At 41.4% G+C, this 15182-nt stretch overlaps 1 protein-coding gene across 1 annotated transcript in view; it reads left to right on the top strand.

Moving 5' to 3' along the window:
- Nucleotides 1–8574, top strand: part of b3glcta (beta 3-glucosyltransferase a) — a 52933-nt gene extending 44359 nt beyond the window's left edge. Inside the window, exons 12-15 of the mRNA XM_035154433.1 lie at nucleotides 5701–5800; nucleotides 6221–6340; nucleotides 7154–7298; nucleotides 8011–8574. Of these exons, the coding sequence (XP_035010324.1) occupies nucleotides 5701–5800; nucleotides 6221–6340; nucleotides 7154–7298; nucleotides 8011–8178 (533 nt within the window). The 3' untranslated portion in view covers nucleotides 8179–8574. The remainder of the gene's footprint in view (nucleotides 1–5700; nucleotides 5801–6220; nucleotides 6341–7153; nucleotides 7299–8010) is intronic.
- The last annotated feature ends 6608 nt before the right edge of the window (nucleotides 8575–15182 follow it).

Below are 15182 nucleotides of genomic sequence, written 5' to 3'. Positions count from 1 at the left end.
GCTCTGCTTGTGCCAACTGCCAAAGCTCTCAGGTATTGGACTGTATCCTCACTGGAATCGTCACATTGATTTTTCTTAATCAGATTTGACAAATCAGATTGAAGGAGGTGTGATCAGATTAGTTGAGGATCTGTCCAACCCCAAGGGGCTGAAATCTGATTTCAAACTACTTTTAAAACTTCTGCAGTGGTCAACAAACCTTGATGTCACGCGCAGAACTGGAAGGGCACTTGAGAGCCCCCGCCAGGCCTACCGTCCTGTCTCATCATGTTAAAGAAAATGGAAGAAAAAAAAAAATCTTCAATCTGCCTTCTTATTTGGATCCACTCCAGACTTTAATGGGGTCTTCCTCGGGTCATGTCCCACCCCTCCATAAAATTCCATGGAAATTGGTTCAGTAGTTTCAGTCAGACGGACGGACTGCAATGAGAACACCATGGCACTTAATAGCCTGCATACCTCCTCCAAGGCCCAACATTCCCCATAGATGCAATCAAGCTGCACCAAGATACATGAATTATTCCCTGGGAACTTGGTGAAAAAAATAAAATAAAAGAGTCAGAACAATGTAAAAGGCAGCGATAAAGAAAATCCTCCAGCAGTCCAAAACAGATTCGCTCCTTTGTTCGGATGAAGGGCAAAATTTAATGGGTTATTTCTTGGCTCATCCTTCCAAAAATTTCCTTTAAGTAGTTTTTGCGTAATCTTGTTGACGAACAACCAAAGAAAGAAACAAACTAACAGACACGGGGAGAAAACAAAAGCTCCTCTGCACCACAAATAGCTTTGGTCTACGAAGAGCAAAGACGACACATCTGTTCTTCATCGAACCGGCTGTTTGGTAGTTTCCTACTGTATTATTGAATATGCCACAAGTGGATGCAAATACGTGCGCAGGTTACATCACTACAACAACTCACTGACACGGAGTCTTCAGGGCAGACATTCTCGTAGTAAAGAATGTAAAAGGAAGGAATGTGACAGTTCCCTGTGCTGCATTCCCTGCAGCACAGAATGCATCCTTAATGTGTGTAAGGTATTTTAAACAAAACACATTGATTTTAAGTATTTACGTGAAAATCCCAGAGAAATCACGAGTCTACCTGATTGTATCTTACAGTAAAGTTTTAAAAGCCTTGTTGAATTTAAACCCTAATTGTGTCCATTAATTTGTAAGGAATTGAACTTTCTCTGCCTCATTCTCTCATTGATTACCATGTGTTACTGATTGCATTGTAGATTGAATTGCAGTTTAACAAAAGGTGTTTCTATAGCGTCCAGGCCACTTTACATTCCCAAAATATTTGAATATAATAGAATATAAGTGCATTATCACTATATGCGTCTGGGACAGTGACAGAAAAGACGCATGATAGTCGTCCTAAGCTTTACTGCAGAGCTTTTCAGGCCGTTTTACTTTTCATTAAAGGGTTTTCCTTTCTGTGTAGAAGCTTTTAAATGTTCAATGTCGATGCCATAAGCTAGAAAAAGGTCGAGGATGCATTTTAAAGCGGAGTTTATTTACTCTCTGAGCGAAGCCGTTGGAGCCCGATAATGAGATAAACACAGAGTCGAGGGTATCATTGTCCACGTCGACTGATTGTTGGCGCTGCAGTCGGTTGGTAGAAAGGGATGAGCAGCGCCAACATGCTCTAAGTGCTGCTTAATGTACGGGGCCTTTTCTGACCTAAAGTTAACGTCAACAACATCAATATTCCATATCTTGAAAAGACGTTGGTTATGTTACTCTCTGTCTATACAGCAGATACCGGTCAGGGCCAAGAGGTGATGTGTGTTTACGTTTCGCAGACATGTCGAGCTGAGAGACGAGCAGCTGGTAAAGCCATGACAACAAATCAAACCGGAAGGCGTACGATGCACGTCTGAGTTTGTCGTTTTATTCTAGAAAAGACCATGGCTCTGCTCCTCTCAACCAATTTACGTTTCTCAAGGACCGTGTCAGCCAATTCTTTCTCAGAGATCATCTCCTTCCCTTTAATTTCACTTTCCAATGCACACCAGTTTTTTTTAATTTATTTTTTTTACTTTTGGAAGATAACAATTGGATGTTGGAACTTTGGCAGCCGGCCAAAGTCCATCGTCAAGGCCCGAGGGGATTTTCTCCAGTTTGGTAAGCGGCCAGACGCTGGAGCTACTGTCAGTTTAATAACTATGCATGATGTCAATCAAACAGAACTCATAATAGCATTTACAATCTGGGTGAGGTACAGTAGATTGGATTTCTGCTGCGGCTCGAGTCTGAGAAAAAAGGCTGGTTTTAAACGTTGCTGGGCCTTCAACACTGTGGAAACTGAAAATAGAATTAGCGTTGCACTGTGTAAAGACAAATGTGCAATGGAGTCAGCCACTAAGGGGCCTGAAGTCGCTGTGCGCTACATTAATCAGATAAGCACACACTGAAATGATATATGATTGAAGTCAAGTGAAAAATAAGCTGTTTATCTGCCGCCTCGATGCCAAATATCCAAATGATGCGCAATCAGTTATCAGACTTGGATTCGATTAAGGTCGGGACGAACATAATTTGTTTCCATTTCTTTTGTTTTAATCTGTCTCCTCCGCTCCCCGGCCCTCGGGGTTTATGCTAATGATCGCTGAGAGCAGCCTCAGAGTTCATGAACAGGAAACTAGCATCAATATGTCTGGAATCTGTAGTCACCACCATAGTTCTTTATTTATGTCACCTTCAGGTGACTCCACTGAGCCCATTGATTTCCCAACATGCCTTTAGAGCCAACTCTTAAAACCATACATACATTAGCATAAGTGAACTGTAAATATTATGGTATTTATGTATGTTTGAGGAGAGTGGAGCATTTTTAACTGTCTGTCAATAAAATCAGTAATTATTGAGCACAACTAGCTGCTAACAAGGTGTTGGGGGAGGGGGGGGTTATCATATTTATAAAGCTGTGATGATGAGCATGGCTGGATACTGTGGATAGGTAGATACGGATGGATAGATACTATAGATGGATAGAAAGATAAATAGATAGATAGATACTATAGATGGATAGAAAGATAGATGGATAGATAGATGGATGGCTAGAAACTATAGATGGATATATAGATGGATAAATCCTATGCATGGCTAGATAGATACGAGCGATAGATAGATGGATTAGATAGATGCTGTAGATGGATAGATTAGATAGATAGATGGATGGATAGATAGATACTATATTGATGCTATAGATAGATAGATACTATAGATGGATAGATTGATAGATATATACTATATAAATACTATGGATAGATATATACTATAGATAGATAGATTCTAGATACTATGAATAAATTGATATATACTATAGAATCAGATGGATGGATACATACTATAGATGGATAGATAGATACTATAGATGGATGGATACATACTATAGATGGATAGATAGATACTATAGATGGATAGATAGATACTATAGATGGATAGATAGATACTACATAGATACTATAGATAGATTCTAGATACTATGGATAGATGGATAGATACTATAGGTAGATATATAGATAGATAGTAGATACATAGATACATCTGACTGAATAATTCTTGAATCTCCAATGGAAAAGAAGCTTACAGGCCATTTAAACAAAATAAATTCACTTGACTTCCTGTTTTAAAAACACTGAGCCTATTTGTTATGCTGCAACCCAAAGTCACAATGAAACAACACAAACCTTATAAATATTTTGACAATGGGAAAAACAAACTCAACAGTGTCAGGTTTTTCAATTTCTAGTCAGTCTGAGCAAGTGAGGGCAGGAGTGATGCAACGGCCTGAAATGGGAACATGGCATCAAAACTTTATTAAGTAAATACTCACACTACTCACGGGGAAGTTTGTTTTAGTGACGGTATGGTGGTGATATGTTCAAGTACAGGAAGCAGAAGTCGTCCTCTCATTCTTCAGTGCTGATATTTTTATTATAGATGCAACATGACACATGGACACGGATTCTACTGCGTGTTTCTGAGTCCCTGAACATCACTCGCCAACCTCCTTCAACTGGAAATAAGATTACCTGGGTTTTCTGGAGACCTGCCTCTAAAATGTACATTTTTGGATTTTATTCCTGTCAGCAGTTCAAGGTTTCCTTTCTTACTCTATATTCAGATACAAGGGGGAAAAAACACCTTGGGTTCCTTATAAATAAAACAGTAGGGCCTCAGTATTCTTTGTGATGCTTGCCACCAGGGATTTCCGTGTCTCCGCTCTCAGCCATGATGGCGTGCGGATATTTGGATTCTGATGGGTATATATTTCTTTAGGTCGCTTGTTGTGCAACTACCACGTCACTGTTTTAGTTTTTTGGGGAGTTGGCGGAACATTTTGTTCCATCTGGCAGGATCCTGTCAAACACAGCAGAGTAACGGTTTGATTTCCGCTGGTCAATCATGGCAAACACACATTATTATGTCTTTGAGACGTCAGAATGAAGGTAAACGGCTTTTCCCCACTTTCTCACACTTTCTCACAAGGCTCTGGAGATTTTCTCTCATGCTGTAAAATCTAAACCTAAAAAAAATCAAAGTCAATTAAAACGACAGGCCTTTAAACATTCGTCAATCCATTACCACTTTACGGCTTAGCATTTGCAGGTGGTGCTGGCTGGAGCCAATTCCAGCTGACATTGAGCGAGAGGCGTGGTGCATCATGGGCAAACAAACAACACATCACATTCACAGCTATGGAGGAATTTAAAACCTCTACTTAAGTCAACCTGGGCAGCTGTGGCTCAGGAGGTGGAGAGGGTCGTCCACTATCCGAAGGACAGGCCGGATCGAGTCCTCCAAAGCGTCCTTGGGCAAGATACTGAAGCTGACAGCTGCGTACAGAAGCGCTGTATGAACGTGTGTGTCAACGGGTGAATGGATTTTGCTCTGTAAAGTGTTCTGAGTGGTCGATAGAGACAGAAGAACGCTGTATAAATGCAGCTCATTTACCAACCTGCATGTCTCAGACTGTGGAACCCAGAGAAAACCCACACAGCCGGGAATCAAACCATGAACCTTCTGCTAGGAGGCCATAGTGCTAACCACTTTACCAACATGAGGTCATTGTAGCCACGCATGTTTTGTGTGGTGTCCTCTAACAGATCCAGAACAGAAGCGTGTTCACACTTTGTCACAATAAAAGTTGCCAATGCAATTTTTCTCGTGTTTATTGCCTCCTCAAAGTCTCCTATCAGGGGAGTAGAAGTCAAATTAGTGAAATGTTTCTTGCAATAGTTTCCATATTATTTAAATAGATGACTATTGGCTGCATTTAGCACGGTATTAACATCGCTCAGGCTGGATTACCACAGGAGCCGTTGATGAAAAATTCATTCGCTCACTGAACTGAACGGAGCTGCGGCGTCGAAGGCGTTACCTCAAAACTGAGTCTTCACACTAATGACTTCTGCAAAGTAAAATGCAAATGCTTTTGTAGTTTCTAATTGTTACTGTTGGTCGGCCTGCCACCTTTCAAATGCTTTACTGTGGGCGTAATTTATGACTGTAATTTCTTCTTTCTGTGGTGGAGCTGTGTGTGTGTGTGGATGTAAATACCCAATAACGCCAAGTGTGTTTTCTTCCAGTAACGGCCTCATTTATCTTTGTAAACAAGAATACAGCACATGGGTCAATATGTGATTAAGTCTTACTGGCCAGCATTGACAGTGTGTCTCAATTTACAGGCCACTGCGGGAAAACGTTTGCCATCCTTCAGAGATATCTCAGCAGCACCGTCCCAGACACCAAGTGGCTCCTGGTTGTGGACGACGACACGCTCATCAGGTATATTTACACGCATATCCACCATTATTCAAGATGGTGTTTCTCATCTTTTTCTACCAGGACACTGTGTCTCAATCTTTAAATGTCATGCTTTCATTTTGCTTCCAGTTTGACTGACGCTTCTTCATAAATGTTCCAACAGATTCTGTCTCTCAGCCATAAAAAGAGTGCATTAAAAGAGAGGAACACTTGGAGTGAAGTCATTTTGACTTCTAGAGACATTAACATCCTGTCGAACCTCCAGATTAATTCACGTCCAACCGGCTTCACTTTACATCCGTCAGGTTTCCCCCTTCGTGTGGAGGCTGGTGCCGGAGGGAGAGCCGTTACTTCAGGTCCTAAATGGACAGTGTCACTCGTGCCTAAGCTTAAGACGTTTGACGATGAGTGTGTGATGAGCTCGATCTGTGCTTCCTGCAGCCTCCCCAGACTGCGAGTGCTGCTGAGCTGCTACGACCCCTCGGAACCCGTGTGTCTCGGGGAGAGATACGGCTACGGCCTGAGCCAGGGCGGCTACAGCTACATCACAGGAGGTGGAGGGTGAGTTCCACAGTTCATAAGCTCAGGGAATAATGATGATAGATACAGATGCTGCAGAGGGACTATAAAATATGTAATGGAAAAATCTGTAATCTTCAGATAAACCGTTTCAATTTGGTGTGTTGCCCCCTTAAGGGAAAAATTGCATTACAGTAAATATACGCGATAGAAAAATCTGGAAAAACGCAGTAAACAGTCATCGGTTGATAAGAGAAGACGGGACATCGATACCTAATACTCACACAGACAGACGCTGTTGGGTACTGCAAGAAAAAATACGACGCAGAAATGACTGCAGTGTCATAACATCCGCGTTTTAAAGGCCTCCTATTTCATGGAAAGTGAAAGTGGACAAGCAGCACGAGTTGTGTGTCGGGCTGTCAGCTGCACTAAAGATAAATGTGGAGCAGTGAGTGAGCTGTGTGAGAACCTCCATTTAGGGACACTTCAGTGGCTCTGACACTTTACAACACTGCAACTGCCAGTTCTCCCAACGGTGATGTCTCCTAAAAACTGCTTTGAGTGGCATTTTTTTTCCCCCAGCGGGCGAAGATTTGTTTGCTCGTGTCTAATTGCTTCTCTTTTCAAAGAGATGTCACATCATTGTTGTGCACAAAAAAAAACTAAAAACACATCTCGGTTTGATTTGCAGTTTCACTCCCTACCTTCTCACCAAATGAATAAATTAAGCACCGTGAGTGGATAATTGAGTCGTTATTATTATCTTTGTGTGATTTTTGAACTGATTATTTACAGTTCAGCCAAATAGGCTGTGTTGTGTGTTCATGGTCCTGGTGTGTGTCTGTGTTGTAGGATGGTGTTCAGCAGGGAAGCCGTGGTCCAGCTCCTGAAAAGCGGCTGCAAGTGCTACAGCGATGACGCTCCAGATGACATGGTGCTGGGAATGTGCCTCAATGCCCTCGGACTTCCTATCACCCACAGTCCGCTCTTCCATCAGGTACACTCTCTCACAGTACAATTCTTTGTGTGTCTCTCTGTGTGTATTTGTGAAATTCCTTGGTTTAAAAAAAAAAAAAAAGAAAAAGAAAAGGCATTGGAAATTTCCCTGGCGTCTGTTCAGTTAAAGGGGAGGTTTTGCGGTGAGATGCAACAGGGAGAGGGTTCACGTCCACATTCGCACCTACGGGCGAATTTAGAGCCTCCAATTAACCTGCGTGTTTTCGGACTGCGGGAGGAAGACTCCACACAGAAAGGCTTCATCAGCCCGGGAGGCGACAGCACTAACCCCTGACCATCAGCCATCTTTCATTTCAATGCTTTACTCCTGTGCTTCTGTCACTGTGACCTGTCAGAATGTCGCGGTGTACTTTGTCCCACCCTGACGAAACCACAGCAGAGCGAGCGAGCTGTCAATCAAATTTGATCTATAACCCCCCCGCACAGTCCCGACAGGAGAGCTACTTAGCAGATGTGCAGGACCTTTAATATAACATCGGTTTTCCATTGAGTTGACAAACAATTAAACTCATTCAATCCAAATTATAGGTCACTCTGTCAGTTTAAAATACACATGCATGATTCCAGGGCTTTGCCGTACCTGCTTGAAAACACAAACTTTCCTGACTTCACTTGCTCTCCACAGCGACGACTGTGCAGCCTCTTGTGACACCTTCCAAATATAAATTGCTGTACTTAATCTTACCTTTCAGGCACGCCCAGAGGACTATGCCAGGGATTTCTTAGCTCACCAGGTGCCCATCTCTTTCCACAAACACTGGAACATCGACCCCGTCGCTGTTTTCGACAAATGGCTGAAGGATGACTTGAGGGCAAAACCTTCAGATGGATTTAATAAGAGCGCTAAAACGGAGTTATAAGGATTTTAAGCACACGACTTGCCTGTCTGAATATGTGTGTGTGTGTGCGTGTGTGTGACAGAGAGAGAGAGAGAGAGAGAGAGAGGAGAGAACGCGTGGAGTCATAGAACTGAAATATTGTCCTTCGCAGATGTAAATGTTTTTGTATTGTTAATGTTGAACTGTGATAAAGAGGGACCATGCAAGTGTGTGTCCATGACTTAATCTGTGGGTTTGCATGTCGAGGTTATTGTTATTTTGGAAATCTGAACTTAATATGTGTATATTTATATCTTAAGAACAATCTCAAACCTAACAGAGGAGCGTTGCTTCTTCTCTGGCTGATACTTTATCTTTCAACAAGTATCCTCGATGCTGTACAATGTGCTCTATTTTGACATAAAAGTATAAATATTTGAGAGTGTTTTGCTTTTCTTTTCCGCTGGAGGCCTCTTATAGGATTTAGTTAAAACCACTAATGTATAAATTATGAAGTTATTAAAGGTTAATTGAGGCTATGACTGAGACGGTGAAACTACACACAGTGTTTGATGTGGTTAAAGAGGCAGCATCACAGCTGTCTGAGGCAAAAAAGGTTTTTTAATAACTCTCAAAATGTGCCCAACATGTCGATTTTTGAAAAGGGTCCATTCAGGGAAATCAATGTCCTACGTTTACTTTAAACTTGACCAAACGCAGTTTTTATATTTCAGGCTAAAACCATCTGTTTATCAAGGTTGACTCTGACCTCAAAACTCGGACGTAGTTTCGTGCTCATACTTGTAAAGAATTATCTAATATCCTGAGGCATGAGGTGGAAAATTGGTTTTATCAACATCAATACCAATTTTTTATTCTCCCTCCTTTTTCTGTATAAAATTAACTGTGGCACATAATTAATTGGCCGACTCAATGATTTGCTGACCGTTAACGAAGGTCTTTGAAAGACCTTGAGCCGTGGTTGTAGAATGAAACCCTATTTTCTGGCCGTTTGCCATATTGAAAAGTTAATTTGCAGTTTAAGAAAAAAAAACTGGAAGCAACTGCTGCCTGGTAACGATTGTGAAAGCTCTAGAAAAATCTTTTAGGCTCATGAAAGGCCCGATATTAATAACACTGATCTAAATTTGAAATGTTAATATAACAGTGTAATGCAGAAGCTGTTCCTCGATTCTCTTCTCAGTATTTGAGGTGCTAAATTTACACCGGCCTAATGGCCCAGCCGGGCAGCTCCAGTTCATGAAAAGCCTATTAGCCTCAGGCGTTTGCAGTGGTGCAATAAGTCAAGTAGACATCTCCTAACACACCTATGAATTGTAACCTATTTGCAGGAAACAAGTTTTATTCCTAGTGGGACTCACCCACACATGGAGTGATGAGTGGTGGTGAGACAGCTTTGCACCGAGGGAAGTCCTCTGCATAATTCAGAAATAAGTCCAAACGCTTGCTTTGCCAGTATTTCCAGTGTGTCAGCAACTACGTCCCAGTCAGGCTGGACTTTGTCTAGTGTTGAATTTTATTCTTTAAACCTCGTCCAAAACAGTGAAGGAGCAGGGTGAGTGTTCTGCAGTTTTTTCTTTCAGATACCCTCTGTCTCCTGTTCAGCTGAGAGTTTAAGTTGTTTTTAAAAGATACTGATATTTGGTGTTTGCCAAATGCACAAAACATTTTCTCCCTCGCGTTTTCAGGTTCTCTGCAGTCAGTTCCTCCAGGTCTTTAGAAATTCTGCTTCCAAGATTCATGCCCCTAGATCTAAGTTAATGCAGGTGAAGCAAATTGTATTTGTGTATCTAAAAAGGTGCTGAAAGATTACACTTAATAAAAATCGACATAAAATCCCTCTCCTGGATTTCTACCAAATCTGCCAAAGCAGTAATTCCTGCTGGACGTCGTCAACCAGCCCTGCAGTGGCCAAGATGGGAGGAGCCTCAGCAAAGAGGCGACACTCTCCACACACTTTACTTGTTCACTAAATCAAATGAACCGTACAGAAAGTTCACGTTCACATACATCTCTGTAAGTAAAGATTTGCATCAAAATGGAATATCGGCTTTATTTGAATGACAGCATGTGAGCCCTGGCTGGAGAGCCTCTGGAAGGTTTTGAAGGTTTTTCTACTGGAGCCTTTTGAATATGAATGTGTTCTCTCCTGTGAGGATCCACTGAGCAGCCTCGCTCCAACACGGAGCGACTGAGGAGACCTGCTGCAGTCGGTGCCGTCCCAAATCTCTGTCACAGCTTTTATCGTCACTCACGTTTCTCACTTGCTGCTAATCTGTCTTCATCCCCTCAGGGCAACCGCAGTGACTGTAAAGATCCGTTAAGCAAAACAATTAAGAGACTAGAGCATCAGAAGCTCCCCCCCCCAGTTACAGGAAGTGATCTCACTGAGGTAAAGTAACAAGTGGTGAATCATGCACTGTGCTTTACAGTGTTCACATTTCTGCTGTATAGCTTATAAATGATGATTGGCTGTTTGTTGATCCATTACTTTGGTCCAGTCCAGTGTCCTGGCATTCGTTGTCCCCAGAGGATGAACCTTGATGATCTTAAAGGTCCCGTGTGTAGGATTTAGGGACATCTAGTGGTGAAGTTGCATGTTGCAGCTGAACACCCCTCCCCTCACCCTCCCCTTCCGAACATGAAAGAGAACCTGTGGCAGCCTTCAGTTTGTCATAAAAACTCAAAATGTTTAGTTTGTCCAGTTTGGACAACTGTAAAAAACATGGCTGCCTCCGTAGAGAGGACCCACTCCCTGTAAATATAAAATATTTAAATATAAAGGACTCATTCTAAGGTAAAAAAAAAAAAAGAAGCAAATGTTAACAATCTAATCCCCTAAACAAAGAATGAGAACATGTTAAACATTATAATTTACCTGTCAGACTATTTAAAGATGGATGACATGAACACTCCTAAAAGTGAAGCCAAATCGTCAAGATTGCCCCCTGGAGGCCGGCTGCAGTATAGGTCACCTCAACCATGTTAGCAGATGGGAAACATTTAATTACACAGCAAATAAGTTTTTCCCAATGACGGTTTTGTGTCGTTTTATGTAGTTACTATCACACTGATGTTTAAGTGTGATGGTTTATTTGACAAAAATAGGGTGATTGTTGACAGCTGAGACTGACTCGTGATTGGCTTAGTTTTTATACAATAGGAGGATGTAGAGAGGCGTCGTCCAGGTTTATATGAAGTCATTGGTGCCAGCTAAATGTCTCCAGTTGACCATTTATAACATTTTAGGACATTAATTGTTTTCAAAGTAAGTTGAAATGTAAATAAAAACACACATTTCTATGTTTAAAAAATAAATAAATGACCATGAATAATTAAATTTTCCTCCTCTTTTTATTCCTACCTGCAGATCAGTCATGTTAACAGCGTAAATACTACGTTAGTACTGAATATTTTATAAACACAAAGGAGGCATCTACATAATGTCGGCCGGCTAAGGGTCAAGTACAAAAATGCAAACAGATTTATTCATAACTTGTTGCATTTTAATGTTTTCTCATTAATATGAGACTAGCGGCAATTACACTTGCACCTCTCTGTCACACACACACACACACACAGGGGCAGAGAGTTTTCTAAATCAGTGTGTGCATGATTTGAAAGTTCACAGTTTAATACAGATGCAGAGTGAGAGCGCTTGTTTTGTCCGTGGGGACTTTCATTGATGCGATCCAGTAAAATTAGGATGCACTGATTTTAAGCATTATGCATTCAAAAGGTGTGCCTCAGCAGGAGTCATCCCTTTGCTCGTCTATCTGGAACAAGAAAATCACGATAATGAAAGTTGGCAGGGCTGGTGAATTAATTATGTTCATGTATATGTGCAGTTCAGTGGGGCTCTGTTAGGGTAATATGACTGTGTCTACACAATTTAGCCCCGTAGAGGAAAACTCAGTGTCAAATTACAATCCTGAGCTTGAGAGTGGATAAAACAAAGGAGGCTCAACTTGTGCATATGTACCGGTAAATGTGCAGGTTGCAGCTAGAGCCAGGCCAAGGACATGTGTTGAAAGTCATGATGCTACTGGCTCTCAACCATCTGTATCGCAAGAATGGTTTTATAGCCGGTTCAATAATAAAATAAATAGTGTGCCGTCATATTGTCAGGCCACTGATAGCGATTAAAATATTCCTGAATACTTATTCTCTGCCAGCTGCTTATTCCAAAAGAAGATTAGATTAGATCAAATAAACTTTATTACCCTTGCAGGGAAATTTATCTTGCACATGGAACTCACTGCAGCAAGGGCAAGAATCAGTGAAAAAAAAATACATCCCCGTAATAACCAGCAGTGCAGACCAGAATCTAATATATAAAACATGCATTGCATTAAATGATGCACACAGAGAAAAATTCTAGTCCAATCACTTGTACATAACCATAAATAATTATAGGGACAAAAGACAAGAGGGCACAGGAATGTGAGGCAGTGTGAGAGTGTGTTAGAGAACCAGACCATCACTCTGACTTAATCAGTTTTATTGGCAGGGGAACAGCAGAGTCTGTATCGTTTCAGGCTGCAGCAGGGGACTTTCTATCATCTGCCTGTTGGGGAGAGGTGTCCAACATGGAAATGGACTTTGCTGATGTATATACATAAATATTGTTAGGACTGGGCTGTGGGAGGAAGCACCTGCAGAGAAAAAAACATGCAGAAACGGGGAGAGCATGCAAACTCCGCACAGCAGATCCACACACGTACAGTCAGTTTGATTTGCCTGAGGGGAGCTTTTAAGTTTTCGTATTTTAACACCTGAATTCCAGGTGTTGGTGTTGTGCAGTGTTTTTACTGCGCCACCATGACCGAGTACACAAAAGCAGTATTTGCTAGTTCCCTTCCAAAGCTGTACATTGATTGGCTGTACTCTGCACTGACCCTGGACGACCTGTTCTGTAGCTGCAGAGCATTAGAGTGTGTTGGTGGTCTTATGAGTACTCCCACAATTTAGTATTGCACGTCCACAAAATTGACAGACTCGCAGAAGTACGATTTTTTTGGGGAAAAGAACGGGCAAAGTCGAAGCTGCAGAGGTTGAGATGTATTGACTTTTTACTCCCTTGTAAAAAATGCTGGAGTCCACAATTCATACAATACAACTCAATAAGATCTTTCATTACACCTTCACCTGCCTGCCTCCTCCAGAACCACAGAATATAATGAAAACTGATGTGTGGGCTTCTCCAGAAATACAAAAAAATGATCTTTTTTGCTTTTTAGTGCAATGGTTGATTCAAACTAAATCAACATTTTTATTAAGGAAATAATAAATACACTCAATATAACTATATGAGCTGCATGTGCTGTATGAGGGTGTGGCCCCGCTGCAGGATCAGAGGAGAGGTTTGTGTCATAGAAGAATTAATGCACACTGCATGCTCCAGGCACAGTGAGGTTTCTCACACTTTGTTAATGCAATGCAAGCTGAGGTGTAACTCCCATTCGAAGGCCACTGTCCTTGACTGAGCCATGGAATATTCAGGTCCAGTGTGTCAGAATAACACTGTTCAACTCTGCTTTCAAACGGCACAAGTGAGGATTCCATCATTCTGTCGACGGTGAGCACAGATACAAAGAAGCAAAGCAGCTTAGTGTAAATGATTGGATACTGTAGAGGTGTAATGACACAACATGTTGGGATGAAACTAGTCAGGATTCCTCCCACACGTGTTAGCCCTCATTTATCTCTGAGACACAGAAATAAGAGAAAACTGGCCACCTTTTCATTTTTCATCGCCATATGAAATGTAATTATTTTGAGAGGTGTGGGTTGGAGAGGAGAAACCTCCAGAGTCGCAGCCATGTGAGGAGGAAAGTCCGGAAAAAAACACTTTTACGTTTTTGGATCGAAACTATTGAGTAAGAGTAAACTTTATTTTTAATGAATTTGGTAATGGCAATAAAAATATAGCTTATTTTCATAGTCAGCGGTGAATCCAGCTTCCACAGCCCAGAGAGCTCATTCTATGTTATAATTCTATTTGCATTAATCATAGTAGTTGTGTTTCTCTCATGAGGTCAGATTCCCCACTTTCTGTGACCTCGCCTGATTTGTTGCTAAGTGGGTCATTTATAAATCTAACAGCACTTCACCCACATGTTGTTTCATTAAAGAAGTTTTAGCCTGAAACATAAGCGCCACAGATGGAAACACAATGGTGACCAGACTGTATCCATTAGTCTGTGAGGCAGCTTTGAACATATTTAAACATTGTGCTTACGTTTTTGCAAAGATATGAAATATCTTTAAATATTCAACATAACTACAACTGTTGTCTTTCCTCATTTCATGTTGAACATCAAAGTTTCGTGCTTTTTGATGCTGCAGGTGAAAATTGAAACTGGGATCATTTCAGTAGAGCTCATAATCCTCTTACTTGTTAGTGATGTTTTTTGGTTTGTTTGTTTGTTTTGTGATGCAGGAAAAAATGTCTTTATCTGAACTGTCTTTACCGAAAAGCTCAAAAACCCGAATCCCCAAACAAAATGCTCAGTAGTATGGTGCAGTGTGGTGGAGGAGTAGTTTTGAAACAAGGTGCCACATGCAATCTAATGAGGTGCAGAACTAAATTCGAGCAACCAGTGTGACCTGGAAGAATTCAAAAGACAAGATCTTTCTGCAAATTGTGTTTGGCTGCAAGTGAGAACTTCTTATGTTTGGTGTTGGTGTTGTCTGTCAGTTTGCTGTCTTTCTTGTGCATGCTGGCTTTTTTTCGCAAAGTGTGCCAGACTACACTCTTTAAGCAGTTGTTGATTTGCTCCGAGATGACGGCGCCACACAGAGAACACAAACCTCACCAGCACTCACTCCCCTGCTCTGTACGTTGGCAACTATTGGCAAACATCAAGCTGCATGGCAACCAAGACTGAATAGTAAACAGGAGCCGTGATGCACACTTGATCAAAAATGACTCCGCTGCTTTGTCGTCTCGTTCTTGAATCATGATGCAGACGTCCTCTAAACAGAAATAACATGTTTTCAAGATTATTTAGACTTCATATGGG

Source organism: Hippoglossus stenolepis, chromosome 4, assembly GCF_022539355.2.
Source record: "Hippoglossus stenolepis isolate QCI-W04-F060 chromosome 4, HSTE1.2, whole genome shotgun sequence".
In the NCBI taxonomy this organism is placed as follows: Eukaryota; Metazoa; Chordata; class Actinopteri; order Pleuronectiformes; family Pleuronectidae; genus Hippoglossus; species Hippoglossus stenolepis.
This window is presented reverse-complemented; position numbering and strand designations above follow the sequence as displayed.